The sequence below is a fragment of the Anastrepha obliqua genome, chromosome 3, assembly GCF_027943255.1.
Source record: "Anastrepha obliqua isolate idAnaObli1 chromosome 3, idAnaObli1_1.0, whole genome shotgun sequence".
Lineage (NCBI taxonomy): Eukaryota > Metazoa > Arthropoda > Insecta > Diptera > Tephritidae > Anastrepha > Anastrepha obliqua.
Genome location: NC_072894.1, coordinates 30,856,279 through 30,875,850, shown reverse-complemented (window position 1 = coordinate 30,875,850; position 19,572 = coordinate 30,856,279). Strand labels below are relative to the sequence as shown.

Genomic DNA, 19,572 nt, shown 5'->3' with positions numbered 1-19,572 from the left:
TCCTTTATCAGATTTTGGCGACGTTAAGCAATTGTCACAGTGCGAAGTATGTGTGGCCGGTAAAATGTCTGCACTTACTTTTAATAAGGGCAGAGTACCTTGTTCAAAGCCTTTGAACATAGTGCATTCGGACGTTGTTGGACCGTTTAGGGAACAGTCATTTTCCAAAGCAAGATATTTCGTTACCTTCATAGATGACTGCACCAGGTGGTGCGAAATATACTTATTGCGTGAGAAGTCTGGTGTCTTTGAAGCTTTTAAGATGTATCAGCAATTCATGGAAAGGCAAACAGGATTAAAAATAAAGTGTTTGCAGTCCGATAATGGGCGTGAGTATGTAAATAATGATTTTGATAAGTATCTTTCAGATTTGGGCATTGCACGTCGACTGAGCATCCCTCGTACACCTCAGCAAAACGGTATTGCAGAGAGGATGAATAGGACATTGCTGGACATGACTAGATGTCTTTTGTTGCAATCCGGTCTGCGTAGAAGTTTTTGGTCAGAAGCTGTGGCGACTGCTTGTCATATAAGGAACAGATGTCCATCGAGAAGTTTACAAGGGAAGACGCCTTATGAGTGTTTGAACAAAGTGAAGCCCAATGTAAAGTACTTTAGGACATTTGGATCTAAGGTGATGGTACTAGATAAAGTAGCTTCAAAAAGTAAACTTGCTCCCAGGTCATTTGAAGGCGTGTTTGTGGGATATCCACGAGATAAGAAGGGTTATCGGGTATGGTTGTCAAAAGAGCATAAAATCATATGTGCGCGTGACGTCAGGTTTATAAATGAACAACAACCGGTTTATTCCCCCCCAACTCGCGATATTGATGAGCTGCTGTCGCTGCCAACATTTGCAGAAGAGAATAATAGCGCCAGTCCCAAAAGTGTGGAGTTCTCACCTCATCCAAATAACCAGAGTGTAAGAAGCAGTGAACCTGTTGCCAAGGTTCAAGAAGATGTAAAAGAAATGAAAAGAGCACCAGGAGCCCCAAAATTACTGCGAACTGGAAAGAGAGGACGACCGCGTAAATTATTTCAGTATCGCGAAAATTCAGAATCAGTTCCGCTATCATTTAGTCCAGAGGGCGACATAGGCAGTAATGTTTCAGACGAGTATGAGTCTGCTGATGATAATGTTTTCGTTGGTATAGCTGAGGTCAATATGCAGAGCGCATTGCGTGGGCCCGAAAGCAATGAATGGCGAGACGCATTGGACTGCGAAATCACTAATATTATAAAGAATGATACGTGGGATATTGTTAAGACTACTGAGAAGGAAGATGTAGTTGGTTGCCGTTTTGTTCTGACGAACAAGTGTGGGCCAGATGGTAAAATAGAGAGGCGAAAAGCTCGACTTGTAGCTAAAGGTTGCAGTCAAACATACGGGGTTAATTACTATGAGACGTTTGCACCGGTAGCACGATTAGATACAGTACGGTTAATGCTCGCTTTGTCGGCACACTTTGGCCTCACAATTTGGCAGTTTGATGTTGTGAGCGCATATCTGAATGGAGCATTAGATGAAAAAGTGCTCATGAAAGTGCCAACTATGTTATACGATATTTTGCAACGAATTATATTAAATAATGATAAGGAGAGTGAAATTGGTAGAAAAGCATCCAAAATGCTGAACGATTTAAGTAATGGTGGCCACGCCTGTCGACTTAAGAGAGCACTATACGGCCTAAAGCAAGCTGGACGGCAGTGGTACTCCAAACTTAAGTTGAAGGTTTTAAGTATGGGATTACGAGCCACAAAGAATGAACCATGTTTATTCTATGGAGAATTCGATTCAAATTTAGTTTTGTTGTTGGTATATGTGGACGATTTACTAATAGCGTCACGCGAACCAAATATAATTCACAAATTTAAGAAGCAACTTTTAAATGATTTCGACATTAAAGATGTCGGCAAAGCCAACTATTGTCTTGGATTAGAGATTCATCAAGAAAATGGTGTAATTATTTTGAAGCAAATGGGTTACATATTAGAACTATTGAGACAATACGGCATGAGTGAGTGTAACTCAGTAGCTACGCCGTCAGAATGTAATACGGTTTTTGATAAATCTTGCGAGAAGCTTGATAAAACCTATCCATATAGGGAAATAATTGGGGCTCTTATGTATTTGTCCGTTGCCACAAGACCCGACATAGCTAATACGGTGGCAAGATTGGCGCAGTTCGTAAATGATCCTTCGAAAGCACACTGGAATGCGGTTAAACGTGTCTTAAGGTATCTTGCTGGCACGGCTGATAAAGGTTTGGTGTATCGGAGGACAGCCCTTCCGCTTATAGGTTACACCGATGCTGACTGGGGTGGATGCACAAATGATCGTCGTTCTTATACGGGCTATGCATATTTGCTCAGCAATGCAGCCATTAGCTGGAAATCACAAAAACAACGTACTGTCGCACTTTCGTCAACAGAAGCCGAATATGTTAGTTTGGCAGAAGCAGCTAAAGAGGCAGTTTATCTACGTAGCCTCTTGCTCGAGATTGGCACTAAAGAGTTTACTGATATTACAATATATGTGGATAATAGAGGCGCGCAATGTTTGGCGAGTGATCCAGTTTATCATGCGAGGACCAAACACATCGACATAAAGCACCACTTTGTTCGAGAATGCGTCAGTAAAGGGTTATTCACATTGGCACACATATCAACGCATGAGATGCTTGCGGATGTGATGACAAAACCATTAGCACGAGTAAATCTCGAAAGATGTCGTACTGGACTTGGTTTAACTGCTTAGATGATCCGCATATTGAGAGGGCGTGTTGAAGTTATTTCTGGCAACACTATGCGTGTCATCTATTATTACTTATTATTCTGTTTCTTCTTTTTTCTGTGACAATATTAATATCGTTTTTTGTAAAACTCTAAATAAATATTGCTAAATAATTCGTGCATCTCATTAAGTTCATAGCGCTGTTATATTTTATTTCATTTTACAACGATTTGTTTGATCTTTGGCAAATGTTAAGTATTCATTCGATAGAACTCTTTCTGCTCTACAAAACTATATTAATTGTATTTTTAAGTTATTTAACTTTTTATTAGTTTCCGTGCTTAGCAATGAAATACCCAGGAGTCAAAAACCAACTTTTTCAATACCTGCTTTTCTTTGCGTCTCATCGAGGTCAAAAAGTTGCCGTAGCCGCCCGGGACTTTTGCAAAGTGTATGGAGAAGGTGTCATAGGCGAGTCTACAGCCCGTAAATGGTTTGTAAAGTTCAAAAATGGCGACTTTGACGTCGATGACTCGTCCCGCAGCCGAAGGCTTTCTGTATTCGATGAAGAATGTCTCACATCACTTTTAAAGGAGAACGGTCGCCAAACCAGTCGTGAATTGGGATCATAAAACGATTCACAGCCACCTTCCTTCAATGGGATTTACCGAAAAATTAGAAGCCTGGGAGCTTGAGTGGCTCATGAGCTCATTGAAAAAAACAAAGAAAATCGCCTTCAAATTGCTTCTCAGCATCTCGCCCGCCATCGAGCAACACGCGATCATAAACAGTGCGTTTTGTACCAAATCGTCACGGGAAATGAGAAATGGTGCCTATACATCAATATGAAGGGAAGAAAGCAGTGGGTGGCTCCAGAAGATACGCCAAACCCGAAAGTCAAGACGGATCTTCATCCAAAGTGGATCATGATATGTATTTGGTAGGGCTCGGAGGGCATGGTGAACTCGGAATTGCTCGGGAAAAATGCCACGGTCAACAAGAAGCTCTACATTGCCCAGCTACACCGCGTGAATGAGGCTATACGACTGAAAAGATCTGATCGGCATGGTCACGACAACGCCAGGACTCATTTTGCACAGTCGCTAAAGCCACACTATAAGAGCTCGAATGGGAGATCCATCAGCATCCGCCGTATTCACTAGACCTTGCACCGACCGGTTACCATCTTTTCCGCTCCCTGCCAAACCATATAAAGGGCGTTACCTTCGATAACAAAGAGTTCCTTAAAAACTGGCTCAAAAACTTCTTTAACACCTGGCCAGCCGATTTTTGGCGGCACGGCATCAACAGATTGGTCGAGAGGTTGAAAGAGATTGTAAAAAGGCAACGGCAAATATATAATCGATTAACTTATGTTTTTGTTTAAATAAAAGTCTTCGGTGAAATCACTACGAACCTATTCCCCAAACTAATACAGGGTGGCTGATGAATTTTGCTACATTAAGAAACTTAAATAACTTTTTTTTTAGTGTATGGAATTGATTTTTTTTTTTTCAAGTTGAAGGTCATTAAATTTTATTAAATGTAGCTTAACTTGTTTTAAAAATAATTGAATTTAAATGCCCCCCATGCTCGTTGACACAAGTGCGGCATCTTAGTAAAAAGTTGTTCATTGCTGCTTTGAGAGTTGCGACAGGAATATCCGCAATGTTGCCCGAATGGATTGTTTTAGTTCATCCAAATTTGTTGGCTTTGTTTTATAAACTTCTTGTTTACATAAACCCCACAAGAAAAAGTCAGGTGCAGTAAGGTCAGGCGACCTGGGGGGCCAACGAAATTCGGAGTTTTTTGAAATCAGTTTATTGGGAAATTTTCGTCGCAACTCTGTCATAACAGTCTGGGCTATGTGAGACGTTGCCCCATCTTGTTGAAACCACACAGAGTTGAAAGGAATTCTCTTTCGGCGTAGTTCTGGATAGAAAAATTCTTTCAGAATTTTCAAATAACGGTCTCCAGTAACCGTAACGCTGTGACCATTTTCTTCAAAAAAATAAGGCCCGACAATACAGCGTGAAGAAACCGCACACCACACTGTCACGCGAAGAGGATGCAATTCCGTCTCGTGGAGTATCTGTGGGTTAGAAGTACTCCATATTCGACAATTTTGTTTGTTCACATTGCCGTTTAAATCTAAATGGGCCTCATCAGACATGAAAAGGCAGTTTAACATGTTTTGGTCTTCTTCCACCATTTGCAGGATCTTCTGACAAAATTCCAAGCGAATCGGCAAGTCTGCTGCATTCAGTTTGTTAACCATTTGAATTTTGTAGGGAAATAAGTCTAAATCTTTGTGCATTATTGTTTGCAAAGACTGTCGGCTGACACCAAGTTGAGCAGATAAGCTTCTTGTTGAAACCCTTGGATTGCTTTGTATAGCTGCAGCTACAGCAGCGATCGTTTCCTCCGTCCGAACTGGTGGGTTTCGATGATAAGGCCTTCTTGCGACTGTTCCTTGCTCAGCAAAATTATTCACCAGTCTCATTATGGTCCATCTGCTCGGGGGATCGCCGCCACACATCCGCCTGTACTCTCTCTGTACCAAAACTACGGACTCCAGTGCGTGATAGCGGCGGACTATCCAAATTCTTGTTTGCGTGTCCCAGTTATCCATTTTAATAAATTTTAAAGATCAATCTGCAAATTAAAACAAAAATGGAACAGATAACTTAAAAAGAAAAAAAGTTATTCAATTTTTTTTTGGTAGCGGCTTTCATCAGCCACCCTGTATTTATGTACAGACAATGAGAGACGGCGAATTGTGATGTCGTATGAGCTTAAATATTTACTTATATTATAAACAAAAATAATTGTAAACATATTTTGAGCTTCTCAAAAATATATATATGTGTAACTACTACTACTATTACTATCGATAATATCGACTAATTTCGATTCACAAACCTCCAAAAATTATATCAGAAATTAATAAAAAAGATATCAAAATTTTTTATTTTTTTTCATTTTGGGGCGTTTTCAGGTGACTATGAAAATAGTTAAACATTTATTTTATTTATTAAATATTATTTTCTATTTTCCTTGAAAGGAAAAAAATACTCTTGTACGAAAGAAGTCGAGAGTAAATAAATACGATTAATATATTTTATACCTCAGAGGTAAATGTCTTGTAATTTCGTATTTATATAATACTATGTACAAATGGTTATGAAATTTTATTGCTGACTGATATTCTCTCAAATATGGCAATAGAATGCGTGTAGAAGTGCCTTCGAAGAATCCTTTAGCTTTGGGGGCCTAATAATACTAAACTTCGGGGGGAATGCCGATAAATACAAATTATCGAGAAAATAAATCCGTAGTCATTTACCGAGTGCAACGGGGTGCAAAGGACTGCATGCATTAGCATCACCGGAGCATGTAAAACTTGCCCCAGTGATGCCCTGAATGTCCTTTTGCTTACTTCCCATCGACTTTTCCATCATTTCCATCGCAGCTCAAAGTGCAATCAGGTTAAAGGAGATCAGTCTCTGGAGGCAATCTCTCAAGGGACATGGTAGAATTTTCGGGCAGTTAACATCGTATTTCTCCGAACTTCGAACAGATCTCTCAACCTCTCTCGCAAACTAGAGTTTAGAGGCGGGATTGGATCGAAGGGAAAATCGGCACTGAAGCTTGCACCTCAGTCTTCACTGACGGTTCCAAGATGGAATCGGGAGTCGGAGCAGAGGTTTTATCTAAATCAGCAAATTTATCTATCTCCTTTAAACTGTCAAACACTGCTAGTGTTTTTCAAGCATAAGTTTTTGCGATCTTGCAGGCATGCAAAATGCTTAAGGAACGCGGAGCGACGGAGATATTAACATTTTCTCCGGTTGTCAAGCCGCGACTAGGGCTCTGACAACGCCATGGGGAAGAACGAAATTAGTAAACTCCTATAAGGAGAAAATCAAATCTCTTGGATGTGCAGGTAACATTTCTCTGATATGGGCTCAAGAACATAAGCACATAGAGGGAAATGAAATTTCTGATGAGCTTGCCAGGAAGGGGACTGAATTGGCCTCAGAGACCTGCTACCCGGTCATCGGCATTCCCTTGACAGTTGTTAAAGGGAAAGTGCACAAATTATTTCTCAGGAAAGCACAGAAAAGATGGGGCTTCATTTCTTCAAGTGCTATTTCGAAATCCCTTTGACCCCAATACGATATACGAAGGGCTCAGAAAGTTCTTTGGACTCCGCGCCATTCAATTTCCAAACTAGTAACTGTGTTTACCGGTCACTGGATGGTCGGCACACACGCGGAAATGCTAGGGTTACCATTTAACCCCCATTAAACAAGCTGTGGGGACCTTTTAGAGAAGGAGACTGTAGAGCATTTTCTCTGTGAATGTACGGGTTTGGCAGCTAGACGACTAAGGTCACTGGGAGCTCCTTTCTTCGACAGCCTAAGGCAGTGCGCCAATCTAAATCCAATCAATCTTCTCCATTATATCAGCAACTCTGCTTGGCTGTATATATCTGCCTGTTGGAGGTTTCATAATGGTATAAAAACGGCGTTTTAGCGCTACTTAAGGAGCACCAGGTACACTTCAACCATTTCACCTACCTATCTACCATTTACTGAGTTGATCATGCCCCGCGGAAGCCATTGAACGCGATCTTCGGCCAATCACTAAAGTGAAACCAACAGAGAAGAGGCCACAGCACGGGAGACCTAAATATAGTACAAGGAGAGACGCACGCTTGAAAAAGTTTTGATGACCTCTTGCCGTGACCCTGAGATCCACCAAGAGCTAAAGGAACTACGAAGAAGCAAAATGTCAGACGGAAGCTTTAAAACAGTACAGTAAATACGTCGTGTATGCCAGACATAGCATAAGCCCTCGTCAGAACTTGTTATTTCTGCTTTGTTTGTTCTCTGTGCTTTGCACTGTGTAACTCTAAGCTAACATGGAGAGAGGATTATGCTGTGACAATCAATTTTAATTAAATTATCAAAACCATTCAAATTTGAAATGCATAATTCGATTAGAAAAAATAACTAATTTTCTGCTTAAAGCAAATACAACACACAAACACCCATAATCTGTGTGAAAATAAACAAACTTCAACACTACCACAGCTCTCACAGCCAACTAATGTGCCATTAATACCAACCGACAACTACGAATTTCACACTGAGTTGCAAATGGTGAACGTGCAACATACTGACAGCTGGGTGTTAACATCAAACGCCAGCAGTGCTAACAAACGAAGTGTTGGCAAAGTAAACGCAAAGTGCCAAAGGAATATAGTTATTACGAGTATACGTACATGGTCGCATACATACATATAGGATAGTATATAGGTATGTACTTATATACACATGAAATACTATACATTCAGGTATCTGTTGAAATGCAATACTTTCCACGATACTGCACTTCAGCGAGTAAATATTTCACTCAATGTCCGAACAGCTTTGTAACTCGAAACTCATCTGCAAGGTGTGTTTGTAGTAGTTCTGTTTCTGTTTTCTAGGGTTATTGCGCAGCCCCTCCACTTCGCATTCACTATGAGCATCCACGCTATTATTCACACCTTCAATGGAAATTTATTTGTTTCAAGCAGGCAACAGCTCTATCAAGTATTAGGCACTCACTCGCCGTGGTACCTGATACAGAATTGCTTGCTATTTCAACAAACCTGAAACTCGATGCACAGCACACATATGCACATACATACAAGCTAGGTATTTACTTTTGATGCTTATATATGGTGCACTCATAGGTATTTATTCGACTTGGTTCGCTCGCGTTACAAACCAATAAATTTTGAATATTGGGTATGAGTTTAAAGGCGAACAAAAATGTGTGAGGTCTAGAAAAATAGAAAAAATGTATACCTACCAAATTCGAATAGTGAATGAATTCAGTTCTAGATTGCTCGCGTGTGTAGACGTCCACGCAAGTGGAGAAAATCTCTAATCGTCATTCGCCATTCTACTTGCGATTCAAACAGCTCACCACCTCCGGGCTTCACATAAGTATCCGCTGGGTAGCTATCGAACACTCGGTTCTGAGCGAGCTACTGAGAGAAGGAAAACAGCTCGGGATGTCTGGTTGTGCGCTGAGTTCGGGGCCCGCCACATAGCAAAGACTCGGATGAGAACTGCCTACTCTGATGACGACCACGACAAACGAACTAAGGGCATGCACCTGGATTGCCCAGTGACTCTCCCTTAATGGGAAAGGTGACTCTGCACGGCTGGTTGATGTCTTCGTAAGAGTAAGGGAACAACATCAGATACACGCCACAACTAGGAGGAGGACCTCGGCCAAACACCTAACAGGAGTGTACGCTCCAATTCTTTATATTATTTTTTAAGAGTGAGGGCTGAAATTGCCGCCATGCCCGAGATGCGGTGGGCATGGCGAGGCAAGAATAACATAAGACCTTGGGACGTTTACTATAGTTGCCTTGTAAAGGAGACCGAATTTGCGGTTGGATTTATGGTGGGAGAGAGACTTCGCCGCCAAGCACTTTCGGTTCAGCTTCACCAGAGCCAATGTGATCTGTAGTTCTAGATTCTATCACGAAATAATCCATCAAGCTGGGTGCGATAGATGGAAGACACGCTTCTAGTGTTTTAGATATGTATACGAAACGAAAACATGTCCGACATCGAAAAGTTGCAATCGGTACAGACAGCCAGAAGATTTGCCAATCGGCTCACACTCCAGCTTGCAGAGAGCGCTTCCGCCCCATTTTGTTGCAACATCCACGCTACCAAATTATTTATCGGTTCTTTACGGCATGACTAAAAAAAATTCCCATTTGGCGGCTTGTTCTCCGACAAACCAAAAGCCAGTTATGACTGCCGTAAGTCTCCAAGCATCCCGATGTTTCATATTTGTCAGTATTGATGCCTTTTTGTAGTTGTAGATGGGCCATAACGTTTTGCTAATTTTTTAAGTTGTCTGGTCCCTCCGTCTGCATTCCGAGTTATGTGTATATATTAAGGAAATTCCATTCTTGATTACCCCCAGTAGTGTGAAGTCCGATTCTGTAAGAGTGTTATTCACAACAGGTCCGCCTCTTGCCAGTTCATTCGCGTTTTCGTTTTCTTCAATGCTCCGATGACCCGGCACACAGATAACTTTAGGGTTTACACTCAAGGTGGTAAGACTTTTTGGTTATTGTAACTTAATCCAATGCCTCAATAGCAGCTTTGCCATTCGAGGGACTAGCGATATTCCACTTGAAAGATAAGTCTGCAATTAGTGGTCTATAAGCTTCCCCTATTGCCAGTACTTCCGCCTGAAAGACACTGCAAGTAAAGAGAAGACGCACAGACATTTCAATTTTAATTCTATGAGAACATAAACCAGCTGTAGTGTCCAAGTTGTTTAGGAAATATCTCTTATTCCAGTCCTGCCGAGATGGAAAGAGAGTGGCCTCTTGAATGTCACCGTTGGAATATCGTTGGAATCAGTCCTTCCCGAGGTGAACTGAGTTTGTCACAACAAAAGACTGGCATACGTTTCTTCCCTCCAGCGACCCGCGTCATTTAACGTAAATGTAAATGGTAGCCATTCTCTTGATATGTAGATCTACCCAAATAACGTGTGCCAGTGCGTTAAGAGCCTCCCTAGGACATTATCTGATTGCACCGACTGTTATTGCATAGGTTGATTTTTGAACTCTGCCAAGTAATTTGATGTTGTATTCTCTCTCTAGAGCTTTCCACTAAACTACCGATCCGTGTAATAAAATTACTCATATAGCCGCCTTTTATAAGTATATTTAGGTTGCGGACTGCATAAATTTGCAGGCAAAGGAGCACTTTCTGCTTCCCTCATCCATTCTTGAATGTTCAGCCACCAGCTAAGTTTTTCGTTCGAGATTACTCCTCGCATGATAAATCTAAGCATAAGCAAAACACAAAAATAAATATTGTATATAAATGTTAAAGGAAGAGTCTAAAATTTAAAGAGCTTAAAACAAAGAGCTTCACAGTTGGGTTAGAAAAGGAAAAACCAAAGTCTATAGAAGAAAACTAATACTTAAATTGAGAGAGCATTCATGTTGTATTTTTTGCTAAGACCAAGCAAGCGCTTATAAAAAAATCCTTCTACAAAATTATGCGCCATTTAGCTATTCCACTCACAGAAAATCGAACAGTCGATTAAGGGGACCTGGTGGTCTAGAAATTTCAAAAATTCGATTTTTTGCTTTTCAATATGTCTAAAGTATAGTATCTTAAGAACATACTATACTGTGAAATTTCCATATGGAAATGCCCAATATTATAGCTTCTATAGCCCATTAACTAGGTAGAGAAACTTCTAAACCGGGCCTTCAAGACTAACCTTGCTGAGGACTAGGAGCGATACTGTAATGTTCAGCAGATCTACAAGAGACTTATTCGAGAATCGAAAAGATCCTCCTATAGGGAATTCTGCAGCGGTATTGAATCTCTAAATAGCACGGCGAAATTGGTTAGGATCCTGAAAAGGGACCCAACTGCAAAGCTGGGGTCACTTAGGAAATCCATTTCAGTATGCCTATCAAAGTGGAAAATCTTACGAGTCGGCACTGCAAAATCTTGTTATTAGGGTAGAGCTGGTCAGGAGGGACTACGCTGTGGGCATCTTTTAAGAGAGGGCGTTTGACAGTATGTGCGACTCTGCTGGTAGACACGGCGTAGACCGGGTGCTAGTGAGTTGGAGTCGTTCGATGCTGGCCCAAAGAATCGTCTCGGTGCGAGCAGAGGAAGATCTTCTGGTGTCATTCGGGGTTAATAGAGGTGGTCCCCAAGGCGGTGTGCTGTCTCTATTGCTCTGGGGCATGGTGATCGATCTCTTGCTCACCGCCTTAAACGACTCGGAGGTCTACACACAAGCATATGCTTGTTTGGCAACTGGCCCTTCGCTTATGAACATCTGTAGGAAAGGGCAGAAAACTCTGGATATTATTGACAGTTGGTGCTGTGCGAATGAACTATCGGCAAATCCCACCAAGACTAGCATTGTCCTCTTCACCAAAAGGAGGAAGCTTGATGAACTCATTCTGCCTAAGCTAAAAGCAGTCATAATACAGCTATCAAAGGAAATTAAATATCCTGGAGTAATCCTCGATAGTAAACTTCTTTGGAAGTCACACGTTGAAACTAAGATATCCTAGCAAGATCCTATGAATCTACATGATTATGATAAGACCTATTATCACCTATGTGTCAGTGGTTTGGATGAGTAGACTCTCCCTCGTAGGAGTCAGGAGGACCTTATCGAGACTACAACGCACTGTGGCCATCTGTTGCGTAGGATCTTTTCCGACTACTCAGGCCCGGCATTATAGGCCCTGATTAGTCTACCACCACTTCATGTTTTCATCCAAGGAGAGGCCGTGAAGGGCTTCTGCAGGCTGAAACACAATGGGAATTGGTACGACCCCCCATTGGCCAACAGAGTAGGCATGGACTTCAATCCAAAGGTCCTTGCCATACCCCTTGACTCCATGCCATCCAGAGTCGTGCTTGACAAGAGATACAGTGTGGTGCTGCCAAAGGCTCAACTGTGGTCAAACTCAGAAAATGAGCCCGGAAAACACTGTTTTCGCATTTTCGCGGATGGCTCCAGGACCGAGCACGGCTCCGGCTCTGGGGTCTGGGTGGAATCCAGCAGAACAAAACTGGTATTTGCTCTTGGAATGCATGCCTCTGCGTTTTAAGCGAAGGTGTATGCTGTTTAAGAAGCGATGAACTTTGTTGTGGGAAACAGATGGAGAGGTAGATCTAAATGTGTCTACAGCGACAGCCAAGCTGCGCTCATGGCCTTAGACAGTTTCCAAACCACTTCAAGGGTAGTCGAATCTTGTAAATCCAGGCTAAAGAATGTCGGTAGACATAATAGCCTGATGGTAACATGGGCGGATAATGAAATCTCTGGCTCTTTGGGCTCTGAGGCCTACTTTCTTGGCCCGGAGCCATCAAAACCACAGTTAGCAAACGGGGCTCTCTAACCCACAAGCGAGCTTAGCAAGCTGAGAGATTCTGCAGATGGACAAAACTGATGTTACCTGTCAGGTCCGATCGACTGCCGCAGTTCCTCCTGTCAATAAGCAGAAAGGACTGTAGGAGGCTCGTTGTACTGATGACAGGCCAATTTTTATGGGCAAAGCACATGGAAAAGGTGGGCATCTCAGACAGTAGACTCTGCCCAGCATGTGGAGAGGAGGATGAGACGGTGAACCACTTTCTGTGCGTTTGCCCAACCTTCGCTCTAATCAGGCTTGAGATCTTTGGCACTGATGGGTTAAGAAGCGACTACTTAGGCTCCTTGGCACCACAAGATCTACTCGGATTTCTTCGGAGGTTGAGTAGATTTAAAGAAAATTAAAAAGGGAATCCGAGGGCAGTACAATGGATTTAATTTTGTCTGAGTGCTGTACGCTCCTCTGCCTTAAACTCACGACTTTTTTCAGCCTGGTGTTGTCGAAAAAAAAATTATTCAACCGAATCGTATGAAATTTTAATATGTTTTTTACAACATCAATGGCTATCCCTCGTATTAGAATCATTTATTATTTGAATTATTTCGTATTTTTTTTATTAAAAAACTGAAAAATCCCCAATAGAGTGTCAAACTCAAGACCGCGTCATTTTGTCAATTTTTTTTATTCTAGTAGCGAGGCATAGCTACAGTTATACTTATTAACAATTTTTTTGATTTTTGTGTTTCAGATAAATAGAAAAGCCAAAATGGACAGCAACGTTCAGGTTCAGGGGGTCAACTTCAGCGCCATTTTTAAATTATTAAAATTAAAAAAAAAATGTTTCATATTTGCATGTAAAAGCAGTTAAATAAAAGGCCTAAAAATTTGTATAAAAATTTGTTTTAAATTTTTAATTTATTGTAAAAAAAATCCTGAAAATACCCTAATTTTTGAGCTCTAGACCACCGGGACCACTTAAGTTTTTGTTGATTATCTTTTGCACCCTTTATAAGCTCTAACATGCATATGGAAGTTTTTAGAACTCTTAGATTCATATGTATTTTATATAAATTCATATGTGCATAAATTTGTTATTGGCTTATCTCTAACCATTTCCGTATCTGTTACTTTTCTCTTTTATTGTAGGTGACACTTGATAGCTTTACGATTGGACGCTTCACTTCATATCTGCATGACGGCTGCCCGGATGGGTATATGCAGATCGCCGAGTCGGCTCGCACTCCCATCGGTGGAATGTGGTGTGGCACGTCGTGGGGACCAGTACTATTTTACAGCGAAACCAGATCATTGATTTTCACAATCAAATTGAATAAGTAAGTGGATTTTTTGTTTATTTTTTTTCAATTTATGTTAGTTTATTGATTACCGTTGCTTGTATCCACCATCAACTATTCATTTTAGACTTAACTTGCATCCTCTTTCATCCTTGATTAAGAGACAAATTGAAATTTCAAATGCAATACTAATTCGTACTAAAAACTTTTTGCTTAACATTCTGCACAAACGAGAAACTACTTGTTACTCCATTACATTTGATTTCATTGCATTTCATTTTCTCTCAGTAGTATTCATTTTCATGCCATTATGTCTTAACTGTTTTTTCTGTTTTTTTTTTCTCTTTTTGTTCTCATTTCTCATTCGAAATCTATTCAATTTTTTTCATTTCCATTTACCTATTTCCATATCTGCTACTTGACAATGGCAACATTGACGCCCCCTGCGATCCGCCATTGTGATTCCACGTTTGCTCGCTGGCCCACTGGCATGCTGGTTAACTTTGTCGCATCATCTATACTGTGTCGCAAACGGTAAACAGGTTGGCGCGGGATCAGAGCGGTTATAATTTCGACTTTCGCATCAGATACAAGGTTTTGTCGAAGGACAGCTCGGTAACTCGCTATGGCGGCATCAAGCTCGAAGGTAAATAAAAGCAAATGCAATTGAAAAAGCACGAATGCCTTACTGTGTACGATATCAACCAGCCCCCATACCACCCACCAGTTCCTTTCATCCGCTCTAGCTTCCTGCATCATTGTTTTGCTTCCTCCCCAATGTGTTTCTCCAGTGAACTTTTATACACTTCGTTGGTTGGCTGCGTAGGTTTCCATAGGTTAAATGGATTTGAAAAAAACAAACACTGAGATTAAAAACATTAAAATCAACCAAAGCTATTCTGTTGGGAGCAACAATGCACATGCACGCATACAAATAGCTAACGAAAACTTTAAAAATAGTGAAACTTTTGAAATGTGTAACTTTTAACAACATATTTTGGCTGCATAAAAAGTTATTGATAGTTGGTAGAGAGTACGACTAACTTTTTCATAGTTTAATTTTTTTTTTTTGTTGGTCATAGGAATATTTCTTATATGGCTTAACGCGCCATAGTATAGTATTAGGACTTATTCACTAGTTTTGACAGTTTATTTGTTTAGTTTTAATAATTTTTAATGAATATATAGGTCATTCTCTTACAAAAACCATATAAATTCAAGTCTGTGCAAATTAAAAAAAATTTCAAAATTTCACTCTTTTTAATCAAAATTTGTAGACAAAATTTTAGATATGCTTAAACAGTTTCATAGCTGATTGAATTTGGGTATAATAAACTGGCGGCCGCTGTAACCGAATGCGTTAATGCGTGACTACTATTCGGGAGTGTGTAAGTTCGAATCTCCATGCATTAGCATCAAATAATAGGAAAAGTTGTTTCTAATACCGGTAGCCTCTCGGCAGACAATGGCAAACCTCCGCGTATATTTCTGCCATCAAAAAGCTTCTCATGAAAACCTCCTCCATTTGTAGAACAACATCAAGAAGAACACTACACATAGGGAAAGCAACTCGGCCAAATATTTTTTTCTATGTGAATAATTAAAAAACAAACATCCGGTACACAGTTTCATAGCTGATTGAATTTCAGTATAATTAAGTAACAGTTTGAAGAAGTTTTAAAAAAATCTCAGGTGTACAGTTTTATAACTGATTGAATTTGGATAATTCAAGGCGGGGGTTGAGTATTTATGGAATACGAACGGTGACTAATTTGCGGTTATATTAACCGCTTTATGCTGCTGATGAAGTCCATCAGATTTTTGATATCAAGGCCTGCTTTACCAGCAGGCGCAGGAAAAAAGTGAGAGTCAAAAGGCTTAAATCTTAGTCACGCGAGAACGGGGAAGCTAAGGAGAAAGTGATGTGTGGTGATTCCACCTCATCCTCCATACAGCTGTCGCAAAAAAGACTCGGCATGTATACCTCGTGGATAGTGCCCGTGAGGACGCCTACAAATTTTGAGAGCTGAGATTTTGTAATCATTAGAATATCCCTCGAACGCCTCCGATCCACTCATGACCAGAAGGGTTTCGCGACCTAACAAGTTTGCGTATTTACTCAGCAATCGTTGAGTTGACGCGAAGCCCATCGTTGCAGGAGTTGAGCGCAGGTTGTTAAAGGTCGTCCTTTTTACACGAATTGTTTACATTTAACACGATTTTCAATACTTTATGAATTTTTCTTGAATCTCATAGAGCAAATAGAGTGAGATTTTTCGACGCATGTACGAAGCGTTTGACTCTAAAAAGAGTTTTTAATATTGTTTCCACCTAATTCTCTTTTTCCACTAATTTTTTATACGGGTTTTTTGTGAATGTATCTATCGTGTAAAAAGATAATTACGTGTAGGTGCGACACCGTCACTTTCGAAATGAATAAGTGTTTTGTAACAACCGTTACATAAAAACTTATAGAGTCTTCTGAGATTTTGAAAAAATCGTCAGAGCAGAATTCCCAAAATATGCTGATTTACGAAGCTATTAGGCACAGGTTGTGCTCAGAAGCGGCATATAGAAACCTGAGAGACGTTCTAGTCCACGGAGAAAGAAATATTTCGACGATATCTCTAACGCGGCTATTTAATTTAAAAATTCCGGCTACTTTTTGTATAGAAACATTCAAGTACATGTTATTCGCGCCCCTCCCTAATATTTCAGCGGCGCCGCATATGTCCCTCCAAGTGCTGTTACAATTATCGAATTCGCATTCACGCTCTCTCATCACTGCAGTTGTTTTTGGTTGTCGCTAACGTCGCTATTGTCTTCGTTGGAACTCAGGTCTACTTATCACTACTACGGTCGCACTTTCGCTTAGGCATTGTTGCCACCCAATAACTAACAACATAAGCATTATTTTTTGAACTATTTTCGCTCATTTCATTTTTACCTGCTATTTCAAAAAATCACACGATAGGTGACCTTAACATTGTAAAAGGGGAATAGCAAGACATTTCCATTAAATCATAAGCGTCTTAGCTTATGCATATTTTTGCCAGAGCTCAATAAAGGAGCGTCGTTAACTTTTAAAAGCTTTAGTAATTTTTAAACTTTTTTTTCAATTTAGTAGTATAGTGGAAAATGCTTGAGGATTCATCACATTTATTCCAGACCTACCAAGTATTAGAATATCAAATAAAATGTCTCGCATTAAAATTAAAAAGGCAAAAAGTCACGGCAATCATCGTTCCCACGACAGTCGGTTCTACGTTAGCGGAACAACCCCGAATGGTATCCGGTCAAAAACTATCACTAACTATTTAGGGGAATGTTTATGCTGTTACGGCAAATACGTCGAAGAGCCGGCCAATCACCCAAAAAGGGTGTAAACACCAATTATTTTTTTTTTTTTTGTTTTATGCTCTTACAAAAATAACAGCCGCCTATGCCGACTATTAACTCACCTCACAAATATTAGAATTTAGTCTGTCGTATCCAAATGCCTTTTTGAAAAAGAAATTTAGAGCTTGATTGCTTCAATTTTAAAAATTTTCTACTTTGGCACTATTATAAAAACTTCAATCTCATTACACACAAGTAATCTACGATTGCTTTATAGCTCTTCCACTTCACTTTTTCAAGCAAATTCACAATGGAGGCAGAAAATCAGTGAAGGCGCACTCTTTCGATATTGTCTGCCAACACTTTGCCAACTGATAAAATCTTGCATCGTTTGCCAAATTGATTTTAAGCAAAAAATAAAAAAAAAAAACAAAAAAATTAATATGAAAAAATGTCACTCCAAAGCAGAAGCTCGATTACACACAAAATTATTTACGAAGAAAAGGAAAATAAAAACGTTTGCATTAACTAACGATTAAGTCGTCCTGAGCCATACACACTTGCAGGCTCCCGAACGCCAACTGCTTATAAAGGGTGACCAATTTAGAGGTATCGGATTTTAAATTGAAATAAAACAACAAAAATTGGATTGGACAATCTTTATTAATTTTGTTCAGAACCATTCATGAAATTTATTTTTTAAAGATAAGCCCTTTCAAATGTTGGCCGCGATTGCGCCGTAATTCGGCCATCCGTAAACACCTATTTTGAATGACCTCGCGACTCGCTGGAGGACTTGGGTGTCGATCGGTATCTCGTGAATAACTTTAGTAATGTTGGCTTTCAATGCCTCAAACGAAGCTAGTTTATCCACAAAGCATTTAGACTTTTCACTCTTCTTCTTTTTCTTAGCATCACAATCCTTGGTGAAGCATTGCTTTATTCACAACCCGGCGCCATTTGTCTCTATCTAGGGATTTAGATTTAAAATATCCTCACAGAAAATAAAGTATAAAGGTGTGATATCACACTATCTTGGTGGTCAACCCACTGGTCCGAGACGAGAGATAAATTGCTCACCGAAACGACGATGCAGTAAATCCATTGTTTCACGGGCTGTATAGTAAGTAGCGCCGCCCACCGTCTTGTAAGATTCAAATGTTGCGGAGTTCATAGGCTTCAATTTCCGGCATAAAAAAGTAGTTTACCATAGCGCGACAACGCTCGCCATTCACTTCTACATTCGCGCCAGCCTCCCCTTTGAAGAAATATGAACCGATGACTTCTTCAGCCCGTAAGTCACACCAAATGGTTGTTTTCAATGGATGTAGTGGCTATTCTTGGATTGGCCCAAATACGGCACTTTTGCTTATTGACGTAGCCATTAAGCTAAAAATGCGCCTCATCACTTAACAAAATTGTAGAAAAAGTGAGCGTTGAACGCTTTTTACAGCGCATCGATTTTCGTATTGTATTATAATCGAACGATTCGTAAACATTGTTGAGGCGTAAGTCTATCCATGATGAAATTTGAATTCACACTGAAAAAACCTGTGCATTTAGTTTGACAGTAGCCACACGTGATCTGTCAAAAAAAAACTCTATTAGAAAGAGTACCTCCAATCTGGTCACCCTTTATGTATGTCCTTCATCTTATTATTGGAATGGCATACTCACTAATATCCTTGCTTTTATTGCAGAACTACGACACTGGCACAATCGCAGCAGTTTTCAAAATCAAAATGCAATCGAAGATTTTACCAATTCCAGTGGCGCACATTCGGATCGTTATGGCCAGGACTTTAGCTTGTTCAGCGCCTATGCAAATAATAAAACTTTTACGAATTCAATGCAACGCGCAGTTGACAGAGATGTACACAATTACACCGAACCCAAGTACTATTTAGGTGAGTAAGATTGAAGTCAATTTAAAATTGCACGATTAAATGAAGCAAATGAACAGCAAGAAGACAAAAAAGGGAAAATTATAGCTAAAATATGTGGCAATAGAAATAAATTATTCACCCTAATAATTTCCTTGGCATTTAACTTGTTTTAAACTAAAATTTGTTCTTATTACATATCTCCCTTTAGGCGATCTAATACCCGGCACTTATTGTTCACGCATTTTCAGCGATTGCGACAGGAAGGCGTGTCGCCTACAATCGCCCAACTTTCCAGGCATCTATCCACGCAATCTCACCTGCTACTATGCGGTGCGGCAGGTGAGTGTATAATCCAAATTAAGACAT

The 19,572-nt window shown here is 40.2% G+C and overlaps 1 protein-coding gene across 1 annotated transcript in view; it reads left to right on the top strand.

Annotated features, from left to right (window-relative positions):
- Positions 1-19,572, top strand: part of LOC129242692 (uncharacterized) — a 108,193-nt gene that overhangs the window by 42,350 nt on the left and 46,271 nt on the right. The window contains exons 3-6 of the mRNA XM_054879486.1: positions 13,833-14,020; positions 14,524-14,627; positions 19,021-19,227; positions 19,415-19,545. Coding sequence (XP_054735461.1) covers positions 13,833-14,020; positions 14,524-14,627; positions 19,021-19,227; positions 19,415-19,545 — 630 coding nt within the window. The remainder of the gene's footprint in view (positions 1-13,832; positions 14,021-14,523; positions 14,628-19,020; positions 19,228-19,414; positions 19,546-19,572) is intronic.